This window comes from Brachyhypopomus gauderio, chromosome 10 (assembly GCF_052324685.1).
Source record: "Brachyhypopomus gauderio isolate BG-103 chromosome 10, BGAUD_0.2, whole genome shotgun sequence".
Classification (NCBI taxonomy): domain Eukaryota; kingdom Metazoa; phylum Chordata; class Actinopteri; order Gymnotiformes; family Hypopomidae; genus Brachyhypopomus; species Brachyhypopomus gauderio.
Window position 1 is genome coordinate 24,480,612 of NC_135220.1, and position 23,004 is coordinate 24,503,615.

The 23,004-nt window shown below is 40.5% G+C and overlaps 3 protein-coding genes across 6 annotated transcripts; 1 reads left to right on the forward strand and 2 right to left on the reverse strand.

Annotated features, from left to right (window-relative positions):
• Positions 1-3,021: 3,021 nt before the first annotated feature.
• pdxp (pyridoxal (pyridoxine, vitamin B6) phosphatase) lies at positions 3,022-6,443 on the reverse strand. The gene is made up of 2 exons (XM_077020635.1): positions 5,603-6,443; positions 3,022-5,176 (listed from the first exon to the last, which is right to left on the reverse strand). Exons 1-2 carry the CDS (start codon positions 6,201-6,203, stop codon positions 4,851-4,853), a joined length of 927 nt encoding a protein of 308 aa, XP_076876750.1. The 5' UTR covers positions 6,204-6,443; the 3' UTR covers positions 3,022-4,850.
• On the forward strand, positions 5,783-9,704 carry setd9 (SET domain containing 9). 4 transcript variants are annotated; one of them, XM_077020638.1, is made up of 6 exons: positions 5,783-5,900; positions 7,194-7,443; positions 7,855-7,978; positions 8,740-8,855; positions 8,952-9,057; positions 9,172-9,704. In XM_077020638.1, the coding sequence occupies exons 2-6, from the start codon at positions 7,323-7,325 to the stop codon at positions 9,257-9,259; spliced, it is 555 nt and encodes a 184-aa protein (XP_076876753.1). In that variant the 5' UTR covers positions 5,783-5,900; positions 7,194-7,322; the 3' UTR covers positions 9,260-9,704. The 4 variants fall into 4 exon arrangements, with proteins under 4 accessions (XP_076876753.1, XP_076876754.1, XP_076876751.1 ...); XM_077020639.1 differs by having other exon boundaries at positions 5,789-5,900; positions 7,118-7,443; XM_077020636.1 differs by lacking the exon at positions 5,783-5,900 and adding an exon at positions 6,610-6,996 and having other exon boundaries at positions 7,118-7,443; positions 9,172-9,703.
• Positions 9,705-11,585: 1,881 nt separating this feature from the next.
• On the reverse strand, positions 11,586-22,626 carry mier3a (mesoderm induction early response 1, family member 3 a). The gene is made up of 13 exons (XM_077020643.1): positions 22,529-22,626; positions 21,583-21,607; positions 21,176-21,321; positions 20,958-21,092; positions 19,141-19,261; positions 16,966-17,039; positions 16,756-16,825; positions 16,365-16,510; positions 16,134-16,215; positions 15,944-16,038; positions 15,721-15,848; positions 15,379-15,518; positions 11,586-15,042 (listed from the first exon to the last, which is right to left on the reverse strand). The coding sequence occupies exons 1-13, from the start codon at positions 22,535-22,537 to the stop codon at positions 14,600-14,602; spliced, it is 1,614 nt and encodes a 537-aa protein (XP_076876758.1). The 5' UTR covers positions 22,538-22,626; the 3' UTR covers positions 11,586-14,599.
• Between the last annotated feature and the right edge of the window lie 378 nt (positions 22,627-23,004).

Genomic DNA, 23,004 nt, shown 5'->3' on the forward strand with positions numbered 1-23,004 from the left:
TAGCTTAGCTAGAAAAGCTAGATTAGGTTTAATTTGGTACTACTAGTTATCTTGAAAAGAGTACATTGCCTAAATTATTAAGTCATTTTACAGAAAGAATACAGAAATTAATTGGTGTTTTCACAGAAGAATAAAATAATTAAAAATCATGAATTTTGAAATGACGAACACTTAACAACCAATTTACATTAACGAAACAGCACTGTGCGCATGCTCACTACAACTTCAAAAGCCCTTTCTCCACGTGGTCAACACTTGTTGCTTAGTAATCAAAGCAAACTTCGAGCTTACATGTGGTCATTTTATTTTGCAAATTAAAAATGATTATCAAACAGTGCTCCTTAACTACACGTACAACTATACACACATAATCAAATCAAATATATTTGTATAGCGCTTTTCACAACATATGTTGTCACATATAATTTCATTATGTAGGCTACAACTGTTTATAACAGGGCAGGTGGGATATTTGGCTCACTAGACCTGTTCAAAAAAGAACTTTTTCTTTAAACTTATTGAAACTGATATTATTCCCATTCTCCAAGGTCTAAATTAACTAAATATATTAGTTACTTTGATCTTGGACCTTGACTATGCCTGCCTCAAGAGCCATGTATTTTTATTGTTGACGTTTTTCAAAAACGCTTCAAAATTCAGGATTTTATGGCCTTGTTTTCATTGTAGATTCCCAGAGATTGATGCTATGGCTTTGAAATTGGAACCAAATGATGGGTAATAAAATTTTCTTTTATGTGGTATAAAACCCATAGACACTATGTACATTTTAACTATATTTAATGCAACAACATACATATTTTTGATGCTTGGAAAGGATGACATCGTATGATACATGACTACACAAAACACAAAATGTTACTCTATTGTACATATATCACAATGATCACATATTACATTGAGAAATAGATTTGAACCAATTACCAACAACATGCAACGCATTGCATTCCAGGTTCAGAAAGTAAAAGTCCTTCCCAGGATTTTATTCAAGCTTGATGGATTTTCTAATTAGTGGCAGGTATAATTAGTGGAATCAACACAATCCAAGAAGCCTGAGCAAAAGCCTGGTGAGGACTTTTACTTTCTGAACCTGGAATGCCCACCTATGAAATTAGAATATCATCAAAAAGTCTGGTCCATATTGACATGATAACATCACGCAGTTGCTGCAGATTTGTCTGCTGCACATTCATGATGTGAATCTCCCGTTCCACCACATCCCAAATGTGCTCTATTGGATTGAGATCTGGTGACTGTGGAGGCCATTAGAGTACAGTGAACTCATTGTCATGTTCAAGAAACCAGTCTGAGAGGATTTGTGCTTTATGACATGGCACATTATCCTGAAACCGATAATGCAGAAACCGAGACTCATCAGACCAGGCAACATTTTTCCAATCATCTATTGTCCAATTTTGGTGATCCGGTGCAAATTGTAGCCTCAGTTTCCTGTTTTTAGCTAACAGGAGTGGCACCCGGTGTGGTTTTCAGTTGATGTAACCTCAAGGTTCAACGTGTTCATAAGGTCCATAAAGACATGGATGGCAGAGTCTGGTGTGGATGAACTTGACTGGCCTGCACAGCGTCCTGACCTCAACCAGATAGAAAACCTTTGGGATGAATTAGAGACTGAGAGCCAGGCCTTCTCATCCAACATCAGTATGTGACCTCACAAATGCACTTCTGGAAGAATGGTCAAAAATCCCCATAAACACACTCCTAAACCTTGTGGACATCCTGAAATAACTGCGTTACCACACCGTATTATCATATGTGTTATCGCTGCAATGTTTCTTCATGGTTATATCATGAGGCACGATTGGCGCTCATCAGAGTCCACGCATTGGCGTGCACTACTCTACTGCAACCTTACGGTCTCATCCTCATCTCTGAAATTCTAATCTTCATTTGTATTATATCTTTTTGGCTTGTTGGATTGGGGGATGTACGATTGTACAGGGAATAACGCTCGTTGTATTTTATGCACCTTGTTGTCACATCACCGTTACAGTGTGTGTTTGATGATTGAACGAATAATATTACATCGATTTGATATGGGCACAGGGCAGGGCGTTTATGAGGGCGGTAAATGCCTGTAAAAATCTCTCGCCACTCCTTTGATACACATTTCCAATCCATTTTTTGACTGGATGTCACACCTGTTGCCACTAGCTGTGATTCGAGTTAGCTCTATTAAAAATGTTGCGACATCTCAAAAGAATGCAGCGTTAGAGCAGTCTGGCAAAGCAGGTGTTTATCAACCCAAACAACAAGGACAACTTCAACAAAACTCTCAGCACAGGCCGATTTACTCGAGGCTCATGTTCCTGAGTGCTTAATTCATAAAGAGATTAACAAGGGAGATCTCTGCGTAGTGCAGTAAAGAATCAATGCGCTTGAGACCGAGGGAGGGATCGTGAGTGTGATTGATGTGAGTTTGAAGAAGTGGGCATGTTCCGCTGGCTGGAAGCCGTGAGAATTTTGGGGGTGAAGCATTCCTTTCAATTACCTAATCTGGTTATAAATGTCAAAATATGATGTTTTGTTATTTTTTACTATTATAGTATTTTAAGACATTTGTCAAAGACATAGGCTACTTATCAACAACGTTGACAACTATTATCTTAATTTGTGCCGTTCTTCATTCCAGTGTGCACAGTTTCTTTCTGTTATTGTTTTGGGAGAAATATAGAAACTACTGAATAGACTTTCTGAGGCAGGAACAAGTGTAACGTGGAAACATAAGTATATACTTTATATATATATATATATATATATATATATATATATATATATATATATATATATATATATATATTACACAACAAAGGACAGGCCTGGATGGTCTGGTGCCCAGCACCTCGTTTTTTGACGAGGCTTGGGACCTAGTAGGGGAGTATGAAAATGCTGGTAATCCTAGTGCTAATGGAACCAGACAATGTGTGGAGATGGAAAAGTGCACTCACATTTGAAAATTAAAATTTTTTTAATTAAAAAGGCAAATTTACACCACTTACAGAAATACTAATACCAAACTGCTTCACAGCTTGTATTCACACAGAGATGTTTGGAACATACTCAATTACTTTGTTTAAAAAAAATTATATTCCTTCAGGTACAGAATGAAATGTCTAGATAAACACAAACACCAGTGACTAAACAGTCTTCAGCTTGTCCACATGTACATTACCATGACTGTAATTAATAACAGTAATAAATAATAAATTAATGATAGTAGTAACACAGGTGTTTTAATTACAGTTTTGTTCCCCTTGGCACATCATAAATTTATCATTAACTCAAGGTCAAAACTAATCAAGACATTCAGATCCTTCATGAAGCAGATTTTCATAAATTAACACACATACACACAGGTCAGCAAACCACATTCAGGATTGCTAAGAAAATTTGTGGGGGCTGAATTCAGTGTTACACATTTAAATATCACAAAGAATTTTATATCCGCATGTCATGTACTAGAAATCATTAAAGGAATGTTAAAATAAAGAATATTTATAGTACTTTGCTGAAGAAGGCCACATCTGTTAAAAATATAAACGTATTCCATATGGTCTCAACAAAAGCGTGTGGATCAGTAAAACTCCTGACTTAAAAATGATCCAATTAAAGGCGAGAAATAAATAAAGCACTCAACTTACTGATTCACTTATTGAAGAAACCTTTAACTGTACCTTAACTGAACTACCCTTTCTTGTCAACTAAATTGCCACAATGCACAATTATTATTACACAGATGTTACCATTAATGTCCACTTCAGATTATTTGTAGAGCACTTACAAAAACATATTGAGAGTATACAGCACGACCTGCACTGGGAGATACAGTGAAATATTTTGTACCGTCAGACAAAAAATAACTTGATTGTCACTTGATTCATGTTGTTGACAGGAGTTCGAGTATTTTGCGAGAGAAAGGTAAAATAACCCATATCCACATATACATATCCCAACTGCTTCAAATCAATCATGGACAGCTGTGTGTGCGTGTGCATGTGTAGAGGTAGTTTCTTTCACAACTTTAGCTTTTTAAACTACAGCACACTGCACTTATTCAGTGTGTGTGTGTTTGTGTGCGCATGTGTATGTATATAACACACATACAGTTTTGTGGGGGTTTGCTTCAGTTTTGTTTTATGTGCAGACTGCTTGTAAACATTTACTGCAGAATAAAATTTATAATTTGTAGCACACCAAATATCTCTTTCATTACGTTCTCTGGCAAAAAGAAAAATTACATTTCAGTAGTTTTTTTACACAGCTAAATAAAACGTGTCAAAACAGCGCCTCTTGGCGGCCAAAATATTTTTGCACCGTGTACCCAAATCCTTATCAAAGCGCCAAGGTTTTAACAAAGATCTATATTGTTACTTGTATGACTGTGTGGCATGCTGTCCATCACCCCAAAGTATTCATCAGTAAAGGGTAAAACACGTTTGACTGTTATATGACTATAAGAAAATTAGTGCTCAGATGAGTTATTTTTGTAGTACTGGTTATGGCGGGCCATCTTATCTTCAGCCCTCAGAATAAGCATGGGTCCCCCAACCATCCGTGTGCTGTTTAGCATGTTCCAGAGCCATGTACTTCAAATACTTCAAACAAGTTACGTGTTCCATCAAATACACTAATGATGAATGGAACATTCAAAGGGTTTCTTTAACCCAACTATGCTGACACACAGCTATACTGAGCAACAACATAGGAATTATGACTGGACATACAGCAATGAGTGTGTACCAGGCAGAAGCCTCTCATGCACTCTGGGGTTCAATACAGTGTGTGTGTGTTGTGTTAGAATGCCCAAGTCTTTGCTACTCCTCCAAAGCCTCCAAGAAATCACCAATGCTCTCAACCACGTAATCGGGCACGGAGTCCTTCTTCTCGGGCGAATCACTGCCTTTGTACTCCTCCGCCTCCTCGAGGGTCGACACGCCCGTCAGGGTGAGCATGGTGGAAAGGCCGCAGTTGGTGCCAAAGCGAATGTCAGTCTCTAGCCGGTCTCCGATCATCAGGGACCGCTCCGGGTCCAGGTCGAACTGGCTCGCGATGCACTCGAACATGAAGCGGCCTGGCTTGCCGATGACCGTGGCCTTCCTGCTGCTGGCCGCCTCCAAGGCCGCCGTGAGACTCCCGGATCCTGTGAACAGGTAAGCGGAGGACGGTCAGCTGTCAAAGTCTACCAGCTCTAACCTGCAATGGGAATGCGCTTACGTTTACTGGAGCGGTCTTCATAGGTACCACATGCTCCTGAGTGGGCACTTCAAAACAAGATTCTTTAATTTTCCTGAATCTTCCTCTACCACACAACTCAAATCCCACTGAAGGACCACTGCTGCAGACTGGGCCACATATTTAAAGATCACAACATCCATGTTGCTTCAGCTGTTGCACAAGTTGACATATAACACACTAAGCTATTATGTGAGATCACATCACGCAGAGCACATCTTCTCTACTGGCTCGCCGTCTTTCTTTCGTGCCTCGTGACATTTAACTGGCGTTGTATATCAGTTTGAACTAGTGTGTCACAATTTATTGTAGGTGAAAACATACGAAAACTTACCTGGTGTAACTCTTCCTCCTCGTAGAGGGTGCCACGGGTCGGGATCAGTGGCCAGAAACAAACACTCAGAGTTCCGCAAATAACAGCAAGCTTTTGCCAATTTCATGAAATTAAATTTTTCGTCGTAACCCACAAGGACGGCTTTTACGTCCGGGTCCAGTGGACAGTTGTAAATGCTAACGTCCGGTCCATCACCCTCCTCCTCGACGATGGTCACTCCTGCGTTCTGGAGCTCCTTTTGCACTCCATAGCAGCCGATCACGAACACCTTGCCCTGGACCACAGCTACGTCGCGCAGGTAGGTGGCGGAGCAATATGCCGAACTGAAGATATCCTCCTCTGCCACGTCTGTGAATCCCAGTCTAGAAAACTTCTGCACATAGTTCTCCCTCGGCCTGGTGCAATTATTGGTGACGAAGAATACTCTTTTGCCCTGCTGTTTTAACAAACGGACCACCTCTGGAGCACCCGTGACGGGCGTCTCGCCATTCCATATCACCCCGTCGCAATCAAAAAGCAGATTGTGTTTAGATTCGAGGAGCTCCTTGATTTCAGTCCCCCGTATTTTGCGACAGCCCCTGCTCGCCACCGCGCCAGCCATTCTGATTGATGCGTGAGGGAGCGAGCTTGCCTGTGATCCTATGACTGCGGACCAAAAATCACGTCACTTGTTTCAATTTTTTGTAGTTCTGCTGGTTCGTTCACGCTTACACTCGATACCGGACGCATGCATAAAAATAAAAAACGTGTGTCCAAATCTCAAATAGTGTCGAGACTCAGAACCCTTCCACCCCCTGCAGTATACGGAGGAGGCGTAAACTGAGGCCTCACCACGGAACCAATCCTGTTCCATCTATTGGTGGTCACGCAATAGTCACGCCTCTTCCTTCATGTCAGCCAATTACACAAAGATGTTCACAATTGCTAATAATAATCGATTGTTATTTTCAGCATAGTTCAAAATCGCAAATGTTTACGTGGCAGTAAAAAATTACAAAAAAATAATAGTCATGTAGTGATTTTTCCCCGTGTGTTTGTTTTTGTGTTTCCAAAGATAGTGCCTCATTCGTCAGCCTAAACAAGATTGCAGCATTCAGTTATTTTAGAATAGTTTAAAAATGTTTTTCCCCACGAATGACGTGATGAGACGAGAAAAAAATGTACACCAACAACAACTCAAACACAAAAACAAAAGTATTGCTCCAAGCTGGTAGGGGGCGGTACCGAAACTCGAGAACATAAAATCCGCGAGTAAACCACAGACTAAATGTCACTCTCTTGTCTTGACGGTACAGTATGACAAAAACCCTACTTAAAGTATTTGGGAAGACATGGAAATCGTACAAACACAGATTCGTCCCCTGGATATGTTTAAATCTTCGAAAAAATGAAAGGTATTATGTTATTCTTGCCTTACACTGGATTTGTTGTCGACGGGCTTACTGACATTAATGTGTGATGTTGCCTGTTTAATGCATGGAGCATTGCCGACTTCATCGGTCTTGTTATTTCCAGAACTCTTCGCCAGGTGAAGGATCGCTCTAAAGATAAACAGATCAAAGATGATGAGGTTTTCTCCTCCCTTACACAGCTTTTTACCGCCTTACTCAGAAGTGACTTGAGGAATCAAAGTGAACACCTTCGTCTTCTTCCTACATCATCTCAGCATACATACTTCACTACACAACATGACACGACCCAGCGTGGCCCCTGTGATACAATGCTGCACACGTTGGGCTTTTGCATCGAGAAAAGGCCCAGCTCACTTCCGTCCGCGGGCACAGGGGTCTGTGTTACGCGAGGACATGTGCCGAAAGGCGCCCTAGTTGCTATGTATCCAGGTAGGCAACACCATCGAGTTCATACACTTCATTTAAAAGGTCTTGCATGAGCCCAAAACGCTTTTTCTGTTCTCAGTAGGACATGTTGAATGGAAAAAGGCAGTGATGAAATTGGAAACGTGAGTGTCCCAGGCTGTGACAGGGCTGCGTATTTAACCCCACAAACTAAATGGGCAAACGAAGTGTTCTTCTCATTCTCACAATCCGTGTGTTTTGAGACATTGATTCTGATATACATCTAAATGTACTTTCAATTCGCCCACATTAAAGTCAGACAAAAGTCACCCCTTCTTTTTAACCGTTATGTTTATCTTTGTAAACAATTTGATTCAAATATACATTATTGCTACCCATGTGGGAGAATTTGGAGTTCAATCCTAAAAATAACTCGTCATTTCTCTTTTTCCGCAGGAACTGTCTATCAGGCAGATGAACCTATCCTCATCCAGTCTATTCGAAATTCATTTGTGTTCAGATGCATTGATGGTATTTTGATAGATGGAAATGATAAAGGCATTTCCAAGCTGGTGTTCCGGTAAGTGTAATGTAGGAAAAAAGAAACTTAAAGGCGAAACAAAACTTACTGTTTTCTTGGAAGACTGTAAGAGAGCAGAAGGAAAAGGGCCACAGTGGCCTTGAGAAGAACAGAATGAGCCCATTCAGTGCAAAATGCAAGGCAAGCAGTTTTGAGATAAGCAGGCAGACAACTAGAGAGGAGCAGGTGGGTTTCGAACGAGAGCAGCAAAGGTTGGGGAGTTATCGAAACTTAGAAAGAGTATGAGAGGGAGGACATCGCCCAGCACGGGAGACTTTTTGCTCGGACGCTGCTGAGATCCACTTGGGTCAGGTAGAGTTCTAGGCAACTAGCACCAGTGCACTGGAGAGTTTGTACCACGTATACTTTGGCTATTTTGTACTCGCTTATATTCTATATAAATTGATGTAAAAGAACTTTTGGTGTCAAGACTTTGCTTGGGTCACTCAGTCAAAACCAATCGGTTCATCGGGGCAGTGTTGGGGCCCGTCTGGGTCAGGAGAAAATGTCCCATCAGTCACCACATGTGAGTTTATTCATAGTAACTCACCACTGTTTGCCCAAGGTTGTCACGGTTGGCTCACTTTTCATCCACCTTCGGCCCATATACCCCTTAAAACTGTCCCCATGCTTCACGCTGACATATAATAAATCACAAAATGTCTTTAATATATTACAAACGTCTATATGCATTTGTTAGTAATCTCGTAATTGTAATATTCACACATGAACATATTTTATATTTGTTTAAATCTGCATAGATCTTGCAGTGGGCGTGACAGGCTCGGTCCCTTCATGTTGAGTGACAGCTCATGGTTAACGCCTCATCTAATGAACCCTCTAGCAGTGGGGCAGTATGTCAACAATTGCTCAAATGGCAAGTAACTTCATATTTAATAAATATTTAAACCCAATAGGTGATGCTAAGGATGTTTTATACTAATTATGATCCTGTCCTCTCATTCGTCTTTAGAAAAGGCTGCCAATGTCTGCTATCAAGAATTTGATGTGCCTGATGGATTTCCCATAGAGCTATATCAGTATTTTCCCAATGTGAATTACAGACCTGATATACTAAGGTAAGACCTAAGACGATATTGGGGAGTTTAACCAAGCAGATTAGGATTTCTGCATAGTTGAAGCACATGCGTGTTGCTTATAAATAAAAATAATTGTCTTCTGGTTTCTTTCAGACCTTTACGTTGTGTTGTCCTTGTGTCATTAAGAGCCATCCAACCGGGTGAGGAGCTGTTCTCTAACTACTATACCATTGTTCATTAATGTGACTGTGGTACAAATAAATATCAGATTTTTTTAAGCCCCCCAAAATTAAAAATAATGCGGATAGCACAAAATAATCTGTTGTCATAGAGGTGGCGTCTGATGGTAGTTTTGGAGACATGGCGACCCCAGTGTCTGCTCTTGTTACTCTCCAACAGAGATCATTGGGGACCGTTTTTTACCTCCTACCATCCTCTTCATTGTGTCTGAGGGGAGGGGGGGTAAAATTAACTTTGTAACAAACTTGCCTTGGCGAGGAACAAACGGCTATTGTTTAGTAGGACACCTTGATTGCTGTCAGTTGAAATAAGCAAAGATATGTATTTCTGTAAATCTACAAAACAGGACAGTAACATCGGTCTGTAACCCTGAAATGTGTTTTTTATATATATTTTTATGTATGTGTGTGTGTATGTGTGTATATATATATATATATATATATGTGTGTTACTTTCATTACTTTTTTTTTTCTCATAAAAATCTCATTAAAAAATCTCTCCTCAATAAAACCACATGTGCCACAATTATTGCTGTCTTTGCATTTGGCATGTTATCCACCCTCCCTTTGCCAATAAAACAGCACTTACTTTTCTTCTATATCGTATAAGGTTGGAGAATGTCCAGCAGGGAATTTGAGACTGCTTGTCTATTGAGCACACTCTCCGCTCCTCTTCCCAATTCCTTTTGGAGGAAAAATTGCAAAACATCAAAGATTCTCCACAACATTTGACAGTGAATGTCAGGTTGCATCTAAATAAAGAGAAGACTGAGGTTCTTGTTCATGGTAGTGATTCACAAAGAAATCATGTTCAGACATATTTTAATCAAGTAAACTGAAGGCCAATGTGTTAAGAACTTGGGCGTCACTTTTGATAATGAGCTCAGCTTTAAATCACATATGACTACATGCAGGACGGCTTACTTTCACCTTCAAAATATCACTAAAGTTTGAGACATGCTCTGTCCTCCTGATAGTGAGACACTCGTCCATGTATTTATCACATCAAGGCTACATTATTGTAATGCTGTTTTATCTGCTCTATTTCACACCTACAGCAAGTTCAAGATGCTGCCACAAGGTTCCTGACCTGCAGGGCAAAGAGGGATAATATTACACCCACACTCCACTCACCGCACTGGTTACCAGTCATAAAACTTGTGATTTTAATGTTTTATTAAATTATTTAATTTTAATTACATTTTGTTTGTTTTCTTCCATTTATATTTATTCTAATTGTTCACATACATTTTTAGATGTATTTTTAGATCTAAAGGGAGTAGTTTTAAAAAAATCTTTTTTTATTTGTCTATAAATTGTCTGTATAGCACTTTGAGTTGCATGTATGCATGAAATGTGCTATTCAAGGAACCATGGAACATGACTTCAAAGTCCCAGTACTGTTTAGCAAACTCCAGGTTTTACGTTTCTTGTTTGATAACAGGAAATGGTTTTTCATGGCATGCCTTCCAAATAATCATGGAGGTGATGTCTGATGGTAATGTTGGAGACTTGGTGACCCCAAGGTGGGGTTTCCCATGTTGAAATTGTATGTTCCATGTCCGGGTCAATAAGCATCAGTAAGGGCTTGTAAGTATCTGATTGGGCTACTGGAACAAATACAAGATATGGACAGAGGACAGTTGAAATGCTACTTACCTCAGTGAAGGTGTTGGGGTGTGTAAAGAGGATATGGGAACAATAGATACTTTGATACCCAACATCTAGACCAACACAACTAGTAGCCAAGGTCCAATCCTATTGGCTAAAGAAAGTATCTGCACTCTGTGAACACCTTGCAGTGCAAGAGAACCAGCTGCTAATGGCCAGACACATCCCTGAATAGCTGACCGAAGGCTGGATAGTCATCACGAATGACTCCCGTAAAAGAGCAGTTTCATCCAAATACAAGCTGGTAACCTGCTTCTGCACAACATGGAAACCAGTCGGGCATCACTGCAGCCAAGAGAAGTAACGCACATGGCTGGATTGAAAGACTGGGATCTACTACACCAGACAGGAGCCCAGATGCAGGCTGTACAAAAGTACCCCCGAGACAATCCAGCACATAATAGCAGGGTGCAAGATGCTAGCAGACAGAGCAGTTGGAATGGCATAACTATGTGGCTAGCATAGCATATGGAAACTTCTGTGACGTTTGGGCTGGAAGCTCCAAGGTCAAAGGAGGACACATTTACAAAGTAAAGGGTTAAAATTTTCAGTGAGATTAAAGTTAGTTCGTCAAAAGGTGAATTTATTATAACAATTTTTACTCATTTGTTGCATTTTATATATAAAAAAAGAGAGCTTACAAGCAAGTCATAATATTTCCAGAACTTTATTCCTGGATCTGTTTGCCAGTTATTTAAGTATAACATAAAATAGAAAATAAAAACCAACAAAAGAGAAAGTGTCTATGTACAAACATTATGAATGATAAAATTTCCTTTTGAATAGTAATTGCTGTTTGATTGTCTATTTAACACTATAATTTCTTTACACCAAAATAAGTGTTGAAGGAAAATTATGGTAATGCTTGCTTTCCCCAGCACAAAAAGTGAACGAATGAAAAAAGACTGTTTACTAAACAAAACATTCTGATAAGGAGGGTTCTTAAATTTACATTTAAATTTTTGCCCCTGGAAGCAAACAACCATCACTACATTTACAACAATTTTAAGCTAGTACTTTTCATACAAACTTTGGACATGAATAAGTTACTTCACCAACACAATTTCCTAAAGCTCTGTTCAATCCTTGGAGGGACAGGAGAAATTAATTGCACAACCTACAGGACTCAAATTCAGAATATTGTTTTAAGTGTATTAAATTAATGGTATCAATACACATCCTTCAAGTATGTAATAAAAAACAAAAAACAAATGTAGAATTCTGGCCTTACGTACAGGAAACAATTTTACAGAGCTCGAGCCACCTTCTCAACGCACCGTCTCTCGCCAGCCGTAAAATAATCTGCAAAGGCCTTTCTTGCACTACAAAACGGCAAAACTTCAGTTTTTCTCCCAGAGGTGCCGTTGTCTTTAGAAGTGTTTTTCCAGGTAGATTCAACATGCAAGGTTTTTTGAATAAGCAACAAAATGTTAAGGCAACACTGCAGATAGGGCCTTGCCTTAAACAGCAAACATTCTCTCATACAAACAGTTCAGTAACCCCTTAAGTTCAGTAAACCCCTAAGACTTTATAATACTGTACATTCATCTACTTCACTAGTTCCTCTGTGAAGACAGAGCACATGTATCCTTGACTGGGTCTGCATCAGCATGGACCCCTGCATCAGGTCAATAATGAGGTCCAAGATCTGGGCTGACTGGGGAGGACAGCTTAGCTTCACACACCATGTACTGAACACTGAACACACCACACCCACTTGCAGTTTACGTGAATAAATAAATAAATAAATAACTCTTCTTCTTAAGCGAATCTCTTGTAAAGCAAAACCAACAAGAAAAAAAATATATATTATCAGCTAAACGGTAAAGCAAGTAAAGGCATTTCTGTGGAATACTTAAATTACAGACTCAAAAGCACAGATTTCAGTTTTCAAGTTCAAGTCTGTTTGCCAAGGAAGAGAAGGTGGGAAGGTTATGTTGGTGTCTGTACATATTTACAAATTATTGCCATGTGAGTGTACTTAAGAGTTCACAAAGAAAAACCATACTGAGGTAAATACACTTGTTCATGTCAGTGAAGGTAAAGAAAAACAGAGCCAAAACATGCTCACCAAACAAGAACATCTGACAGAGGAGGAGTCGAAAAAGTTGTTCATGGTGTCAACCTAAACAGTTTTCACTCATGGATTTACATTATGTGAACACACAATTAGTCATTCTTGTTTGTTCAAATAAGGTAATTAATAACCAATATCAGAGTCTACATTACTGTAATAAATGCATAGATAAATTTAGGTCGACACTGGAATCCCTTTGTGGACCGTTTAGAAATATAGTTGGATCTTCTATCTTGAGCAGGACGTCTCCAACTGGAATACTCCATACCGCATCAACAACCCCTGGCAGTGAGGAGAAGGGAGTTGCTTGAAGCCTTCAACGTGAATATATACATAGTTGGCTTGGGATGAGCTCATTCTTTATGAAAGCAAAATGTCCCAAAAAAAACAAAAAGTGTCTGCAACAACTTGTTGCAAACCTTGGTAAAGATTTCCATGCAAACGATTATACTTCAACTAAAAGGGGCACTCTAGGAAAACAGAACAGGCACGGGACAACTGGTCTCGGAACACGTCCAAACAGAAAAGGAGCACGTGCCAGATATTCTCACTTCTCTTGTTTTCAAAAATAATCTTAAGAATACAGTTGAGGTTTGCACCACAGTGGCCAACGTGCAGTCCAATGGTATGTATAGCAATAAATACCCCCCCAAAATCCACCAGCATGTGAGTAGAAATCAAACGGCCAAAGGGAGCACAGGAAGAGCACAAACACATAAAAGTAAAACAAACAAAGCATGCATTTTGTCGCAGTGTTTTCCTTCTTTGTGACAGTTTACAAGATCGAGCGAAGCATTTGGGGCTGGAGAGTGTGTGATCATAGTTACTGATCATTTATAGAAATCTATAAATCTTTGTTGCAGCTGGAATAAAACTCAATTGCCCATATATTAAAAAAGTAAATTCTGAGGAATTGGAATCTTTGATTTGACAATTAAGAGGTGGATATAAAGTGTTACAGCGCCACTTGAGAGTACGATGATGAGATGACCTTCACCTGGTACCTACTGCTCCATTTTGAAAAGTGTTCCTTTAGGATACACAATGGCTCCGTTTACAAAAAGAAAACAAAAAACAAACAAAAAACCCATTTCCAAGTATTACGTTTTGGTGTCGTCACATAAAAGCTATGTGAGCTGAGGCCAGGCACAGGTACTGGTCAGCCCTGCGGCTCTTGCAGTAAGTCGCCACAGACACCTCGTCACTGGTAGGTGGGGCAGGGGTGTGAGAAGTTTCTGTGACTCTTGTGGGAACTACTGACATGAAGTGAAAGTGTAGACCTTTCACTCTTACCACAAGCTCAGCTTCCACAGTATTCGGACAGGATACATATGACACTTTCCAAAATATTCCCGACTGAAAATAAATGGCTGTATTAACTCTTGAGAACTCAAGATTAAGATCTGTACAATAAGACATCACTGATGTCATAGTAAAAAAAGGAATCTGTACATATGTACATGCACATGTACATAATTAAAAACCCAAAAAACGACAACGAAAGTGAAATTCCGATTTCCAGTGAGCGATTATGTACATGGCTCGACTGCCAAAGGTCCTGTCGAGTGGAAAGGGTGGGGAAAGGGCGTCGAGGTCACTCGGACTGCAGTGCCGTGTGCTGATGGAGGCCATGACCTCCCATGTACCCGCTGGCCTCGCTGGCCGAAAGGCTCCCGAAGTCAGTGACGGAGACGGCCATTTTAGCGCTAGTGATGTGGTGGGCACGGCCCTCAAAGTCCACGCCCACTCCACGCCCACCCACCTCATTCAGGAAGGGCTCGGACAGGCCCATCTTGAGCCGCTTGGCTGCTGGCCTATCGCAGCCCTCGCCGCACACACCTAGCTGTCCCAGGTCCGAGTGGTAGAAGCCGGCGTCCAGCAGGTTGAGGCAGTCGCCATCGCCGTTACTGGAGAAGCCAAGTGGCTCGCCGTGAGCCAGCGGTCCGCGGTGAAGGCCGTCCAGGGCAGAGAAGCTGTAGGAGTCTAGACAGCTCGCGTCTCCAGGGCTGCACACTGATGCCACGCTGCTGGTTAGGGCTGTAGAACAGGATAATGGGTTAGATCAAGCTAAAGTACCCATGTCTGTATGCCTACAGGGACCAGAGTTCATCTTTGTGTTAATCAGTGTAACTTTTTACACACCACCGCAATGGTAATGTTCACCAAGCATATTTGGTCACTTGCCACATATAACAAACCGGTGGTTTCTACATCTACCTTGATAACAGGTATTCAATTATTTCCACTGAAGTAGGCTATCAGTTCAACTCACCCATATCACTGCACATGTGGATCAACAGGCTGTGGCTTACAGAACTTACCGCAGCACTTCTGGTTTTAAAAATGGGCTTGGCACATGGGAAACTGACTCACCGGAGAGGTCGCTGGCGGTAATGGAGTTGAGGATGTTGAGCTGCTGGTCAGTGGGGGGCTCCATCCTACTACCAGGGTACACAGAGCTTGAGCTATCCACCAGACCCTCAGCTTCATCCACTAGCCGGTCCATCAGGTCCCTGTGGGGTCACAAATGCAAGATGGAGCTTGAGCAGTCATGAAATGGAGGGGTCGCCACCAAATCCTTCCCCACCAGATGTTACTGACACAAGTAGTGTTCTACCGAGAGCTCCAAGTCACACACACAGGTTTTTCTTCCTCTCCTCCCACTCCTCTTTTCAACAGGCAATGTACACCAAACTGATTATGCAAGAAACTCACGTTACACCAGGATAGCTGCTGAACTTCTTCTTCCCAAATCGGTTTTGTTGGACGAAGAAGTCAAACCGTTCGGATTTTTTCCACATGTAGTAAAACGCGACACATTCTGCCACAGTCCGCGTGTTCACCTTGAGAAACACAAATTACATAATGAATTAAATAAATAGATGCGTCTTACTACAAAACTTTAACTCACAGCCACCAAAACAAGACAAACTCTTACTTTGTGCTTCTGAATGAGGTGGAAGTTCTTCTCATACAACAGAAGAGCATGTTCAAAGTTCCGGCACTCTTCGTCAGACCACGGGAGCATTTCATCTGAAAGGAAAAGTGAGTCAGAATAACTGTGCAACTACCAAATTCCCCCCCCCCCCCCCCAAAGACTCCCCAAAATGACATGGGTGCCAACATACCCTTTGAAGACTTTTTATTGCTCCGATACCGTTCAAGAGCTTCGTGCACATTGTAGTTGCACCTAACAAGTTCATACAAAGCCTACAGGAAACAAGCATAATTAGAAAGTTCTGCACATCTCAATTCTGCAAAATTGCATTATTTTTGCAGAAAACTCATTATTCCCTTATGCATGTAATAATAATAATAATAAAAAACCCCAAAGCAGGACTAAAATACTTTTATTTCACCTGTTCGTTGTCCTTAACTAGACACTCCCCATCTCCGTCCACAGTCCCAGCTGCACATGAGAGGGAGGCCTTGTGCAAGAAGTCTTTCACTTTCGCCTCCGATAATACATCCGGTCGCCACAGTAACTGATCTTCATCTTCATAAACTAGGGATCGAGTGAAATCATTTGGAACATACCACCAAATGTCGATTTTGGGTTTTTGGTTTAATGTAACTACAGTGATTATTCATCTTTACCACAAATGTCTGTGGCTTTATTATGCCCTACTCCACACTTCACAATACAAGACCTCATGGTAACGGTGCATTTTCACATTCACTACAATGACCCTAAATGTGTTAAACCCTCCAGGACTGACTTTTACCATTGGTGTAAAGACTGTAACTCACCCTTGTCATGTGCACTGTAGCAAGCAAGACTGGGGATTTCAGCTTGGTACTGAGATCCAACCATGATTTCCTGTTTAAGCAAGTTGAAATATTTTATGCACACTCTGTTACAGGCAAGATGCAATTACTTTAAGAAAAAGAGCAATACCTAATAATAACAATAAAACTGTAAAAGAACATTGATGTGAAAACATAGTTAAGCTTTCTCACCTTTCGAGAGTCCTCAGTGTTCAGAGCATCTTCCTCGCCTTCAGACTCTTTGTCTCCATCATAAATAGTGTTGGCTGGAGAAGCACATGTAAGGACACAGTATATTAGTACACCATTTCAAACAATACTGCCACTTCTGGAGTCCACAGCAATGTGTCTTTCAAATTCTATTCTCTACCCAACTGCCCCAGCACCCCCACAACACTACTCCTCCAACCATGTTCAACAGTCTACTAAGGCACCAGTTTAAACAGGAGACAAAACTTCAGCCAATGGCTACACGTTTGTCCCCACTCAAAGGAAATTACATCCTCCCATGTAAACACCTTGACCAGGATACATATACATACACACACACACACACACACACACACACACACACACATACATACATACATACATACACACAGTGGCGGACTTAGCAATTTGGCAGCTCAAGGCGAATTTAGCTAGGGGGCCCATCAACATTAATATGCGAGAAATAAGTTAGCTAGTCAGGGGGGGCCCTACAGTGGGCTGCAGTGGGAGGGGCCCAAGCAGCGACTCAGCGACGAATCAGCGACTATTGCAGGTCACCCCTAATATATATTCAGAGATTAAAAAAAAGATTTTAACTCTGAGAGGTGCGAGTAAGAAGAGTAGTCCACTGGAATGCAGAGTGCGGATTAGTTTACTTCTCACGTTAGACCCGCAGGGACGCTAGCGAAAAATATTGACCTGTCTTGTCAATATATGGAGCCAGATCCGTAAACGCGAGCCGCTTTCGCCATTCCAGATGGCTCAGTCAAAACCATTACGTCTTAATGAACCAATAAATACATCAGCGCCGAAAATGAGTGTAAAAATACCAGGTTCACGTGTTTTTATTTTTTTCACAAAAGACTTCCAACATGTGCTAAAGCACAGGGTATGCTTTCAAATGACAAGAGTTTACAACTTCATCTTCAACCTTTTCAGCCCTGGCGCGAACGTTATCCTCACACGTCCCTGGATTCACCAGTTACAACTACACACACTAGAAAAAAAATCTTGTTTTTTATCTTGTCACCGTTAACTACACAGGGTTGACGCGAACTTAATAGGCCCATCTATCTACCTATTTATCACAAGAGCTTGTGGCTAGCTCTGACGGTGTTCAACACTATAGCGAACGGCAGTAACTTTGATTTACCGCAAAATATGAAAACGATTGAAACCATTAATCACTCAATTAAATCCACTGGGGAATGTAGTGGTAAATGTACGATCTGGTAAATGTAGTAGTAAATGTGGATAACAATGGGTGACCGCATGTGCACGATCATGTTGGTCCCTTTCAGACCAGCATCCAACATTACTAAGCAAATTCCTATGAACAAATAAAACACCATTTACATCCAAAGATGTATTTACAACTTTATTGTCTTGGCTTCTGGATATTTCCACCCAGATTATATTGCACAGAGGCTCAACCAAACAGGACTGTAGTAGAATGGTTTACCATCACACCGACTCTGTTACCATCAGCACAGTTGGCTACATTGGCCATGTATAAACTCACATTTTCAAGTCCATCAAACAAATAATTACAAATAAACTAATAAAATGTATGGAAGAGTGACTGAAAATCACATGTAACCAATCTTGGAACTCAGGTGAAGCAAAACGTATAGCTACTAAAGCAAATTAACATGGTAAGGACCTTCAGATTTTCTCTAATAATTTGAACTCTCAATTAGGAATGCAATTAGCACAAGTAGCATAAACCTAAAAGCACCTTTGTCAGATGCCCCCCCTCCCCCGAACGGGCTGCTCGAATAGAAAATATAGACAACGCAGCCTGCAAATGGCCATCTGCTCAGAATACATCGCTCTTGAAAAACGCTTTCATTTCATTAAAATCTAAACAGACAAGTCAAAGCCAAACCAGATGAACCAAACCCCTTTCACTACTCTTTTCCTTCTACCCAAACACTAACAATCCACCAAACTCCACCATAACCAGAATCTGCAGTTTGTATACCACAGATACCTAAACGGTTCAAAAGTAATAGTGTACATGTATACCTACCTGAACAGGTTTCTAGACCTGAGCAAACAGGTGCATATGCATATAGTTGCAAATGCGTCGTCCTTCTCTGCTTTTTAGTTAATGAAAATCATCCATCATTCCAATTTAACAATCAAATAACTTACAGCGAAGAGTTCTCGGGAAGAAATCAGTGGTTTCGTGTGACGTCACTGATGGTGTGAGATCGTCTGCAGAAGACTGGGTCTCTTCATCATCACCAGACAGCAGATCTTTTGCTATCTCCTCCTGGGTAGAGAAAATGGCAGTTTTACATTGCATTTTATAACAAGAAGAATCTCAATAAATGGCTTTAGGGGCATCTCTTTGTATACAGTTTAACTTTGTTGGATATGATCACAAAACATTCAGGCATTCATAGGCCTGTCGCGATAATTACATTATCGCCTTATCGTACTAATTTTTTTTAACCACTATCATTTTTGCTGATGTTGATAATTGGTCATTGGGTTTCCGCGCAAATTTGTTTACATGAGAATAAACCGCAACTACGTTAGATTTCAGAAAGGCACGCAGTGCTGCTCTCTCGCACCCCTCTTCCCCCTTAAGGGAAGACGAATCTGTGATCAGAGAGCGACATCTACCGGTTAGGAAATGAGTGCAGTACACGGAGAGCATATGCGTCAATAACAGTGCCACCACACACACAGGTGGAGATGTGTTAGCTCGCGAACGTATTCGAGGCTAATAGGACTCTAAATGATTAGAAATAATTAGCTTTTTAATCACATTATTTAATGGTAGTTTATTATAGTTACCGTAGCGCGCGATTCCGCCCACCTCCCGCGAACCTCCGCGAACGGTGGAAGCGTTGTTGTTCCAAACGATATGTGGTAGTATAAACACCCCTCAAAAATAGGGGAATGAAAATTTACCTGACGAAGTTTAATGTTGCTTTGTGTTTCAGGTTTGAAAAGTGCTGGAATTTGTTCGTTTCACAACAAATATCTGTGTGACTGAACAGTTCTCTTGTATTACGTTAACAAATACGAGCCTCTTGTAATTCCAGGACGAAACATGAGAGAACGTGAAGACGTTAAGTTTGGGTGTTTTGAAAATAAACAACCATTAAATAATGTGATAAAAGGCGAATTATTTTGGGTATATGTATAAATATTTTACGTAATTAAGTTTAACGTGCTGGGAAATATTGAAATGGACCTTGAAAGTGACGTACAAGTGCTTGAATTCCACCTTGTAAAGGTGTATGAACCCTGCACACATGACTTTGTTCATTGCGCTCACCGCGTGAAGTTACAAAATTCGAGAGGTGCACGACCTCACGAATCGGCAGCGCGCAAGGCCCTCGCGCACGGGCGGGTGCCATCACGATTACATCATTTTCGCTGCGCAGACCCTCGCGACGCGTCAAGTATAAACCAGGCTTAACTCGCTATGTAGCCAAAGAGATGCTGCCATTAAATACGGTCGAAAAGAAAACATTTATAAACATGCTGCAAAGATTTGACAAGCAGTATGAACTGCCAAAGAAAACCTATATCTCCCAAACCTTATATAATGAAGTGAAAGATGGCGTTCTGAAGGAGATTAAAGACACCTCATTTTACTCTGCCACTACAGATATGTGGTCAAGCTCAAATATGACCCCATACATGAGCTTTACAATACATTACTGCAAACTGGTTTACTTGTATTATTATGCTACTATATTATTATTGTGGCACATTGTCTGAAAGCTCCTTTGGGGAGCCCAGAAGCAAGAAAAAAATTCTATAATGGCACTTTAAAATGACAATATTATCGTTTATCGCAATAATTTCTGGGACAATATATCGTTCTGAAAATTTTGTTATCGTGACAGGCCTAGGCATTCATTCAACTGATCAAAACCAAGTCAGAAACTCATAGGGAAAAATAAAGGAAAAAAACCCTCAAAAACTGCGGTACTGCAGCGATAACTTACTTTGTCTAACGTCATGTCAGGCAAGTCATCCGTCAATTCAACCGAGGAGCTGTCCGCACTTGAACCTCCAACAGTGCTGGCTGATGGTTCATACCTATACAAGGCCAGCAGCTCTTCCAAAGGCATGTTCCCCTCCTGTTCAGTGACATTTTAGTTAATTGGACTCAAAGCCTATACAAATAAGATTACTGCTTTTATATTAAATACACAGGCACTACCTTCTCAAGATCTGCAATTTCTGAACTGACGTTTGACTCTCCTTCCCGCATCTCTTCTTCTTCTAAAGTGTGCTCGTCGTCGTAGTCATGGACCAACATGTCTGCTGTTGGGTCAAAGTCGTGATCTTCTGATGACAAAGAGCCAACTGCAAATGGGACATAAAATTAAGCTTATTGATCAGCAAAATATGCAGATGAGTTATGGAGTCATAGTATCCAAACATCCATAGCACAACTGACCAAAAATAAGACCAGCTGATAATTTAATCAGCAACAATCATTATTTAATGAGAAGAAAACGCAAACAAAAACTGTGTAATTTCTGAGAAATTAATAATTTTATATCAATACATGACAAGGTGATTCAGTAAAAACTAAAAAGCTGTAGAAAGTTTATAATAATTTACCTGGGCTTGTACTCCCCAAGGAAGCCTGCAACATAAAAGGGAGAAAGGATTTCAAGAAACGCAAGCAACAATGTAAATGAATGAAATATGCATTTCAGAAACACATTATCGTTATCGACTAGAGCGTTATCAGACCTCTAACCTACAAACGAATATGCGTGCATAGAAGTTAGGCTACATCTCATCACTAGTGACTTAAAACTAGCTTCCAAGTTCGAGAACAACGCTGTAAAGTCAATTTACAATTTAATACCATTCAAATAAAGGGTGTGTTACTTTATCACAAATACCACTACAACATCTAACTAGACAGACATCGCATAATTACTACACAGTTAAGATAAATGGTTTCCCGACCTGATGTCGTCACTTTCCCGATGCAATCCAGCTAGCGCTAGCTACCACTGCTGGCTAACCTTCTTCTAATGCATGCATATTACATTATTACCAAGTAAAACGTTCTTAAATACAACGTTATAATCTCAACGATAACAGTCGAGTTGTATTCGTATCGTTTCTTTGAATCGCAAACGCCTGAATATGTAGATAAAAAATATAATTGATGTAGCAAGCACGGCTAACTAGAGCCAAAAACGGCTACACTATTCAATAGATGAAACATCTCTAGCTGTTAGCTTAGCTAGCAACAAAACTACTCTGCTAAATGGCTGCATTTAGCAAGGCTTGCTAACTAGCTAGCTGGCTAACGTTAACAATCTGACGCCGAATACGGACCCCCGGCCTAATACCCGACGATAGGAAACCCGATCAGCATTTAACCATGTTTTTCGCGCCAATTGCCATTCTTTTCTATATAAAATCTACATTTCCTGACCACAAGACGTTTACCGTAATAATCATATAGAAATTGTTCGACATAAAAGCAAGCAATCGGAGAAATTAACGTTAAATATGTGTAGCCTAGCCCATCTTTTTTCAATCTTACCTCCGCCATATTGGTACCTTTCGGATACTAAACGGGCTTTCCGATGGAACCCGGATTGATGAAGTAAACCAATAGAAACAGAACGTTCCCGTGCTCATCGTTGATTGGCTAAACGAATTGAAACCCAGGGCAGCTTGGATATGGATCTCTACCAAACACGGTTCCCTGTTCACAGTGATGTGTCCGTGTATAGGATTTTCCCACGTCATAAATTGGGCTATATGCCGTTCGTGGGCATTGATGTTCAATGTACAGTAGCACATTAAAGAAAATTAAGATGTTAATAATTATTAAACTTTTGTTTAGCTACAATTATTAATATACCAATTAATATAATTGGTATAATATAATCATGTTCTAATACCTGCAACAAGTTGCTTCAGGTCTTTCAATGTAAAAATACATTCCTTAATTATGTCGTGTATGTAATATTTATTCGGGACTCATGTTGTTTAATCCAATGGTTCAACAAATCT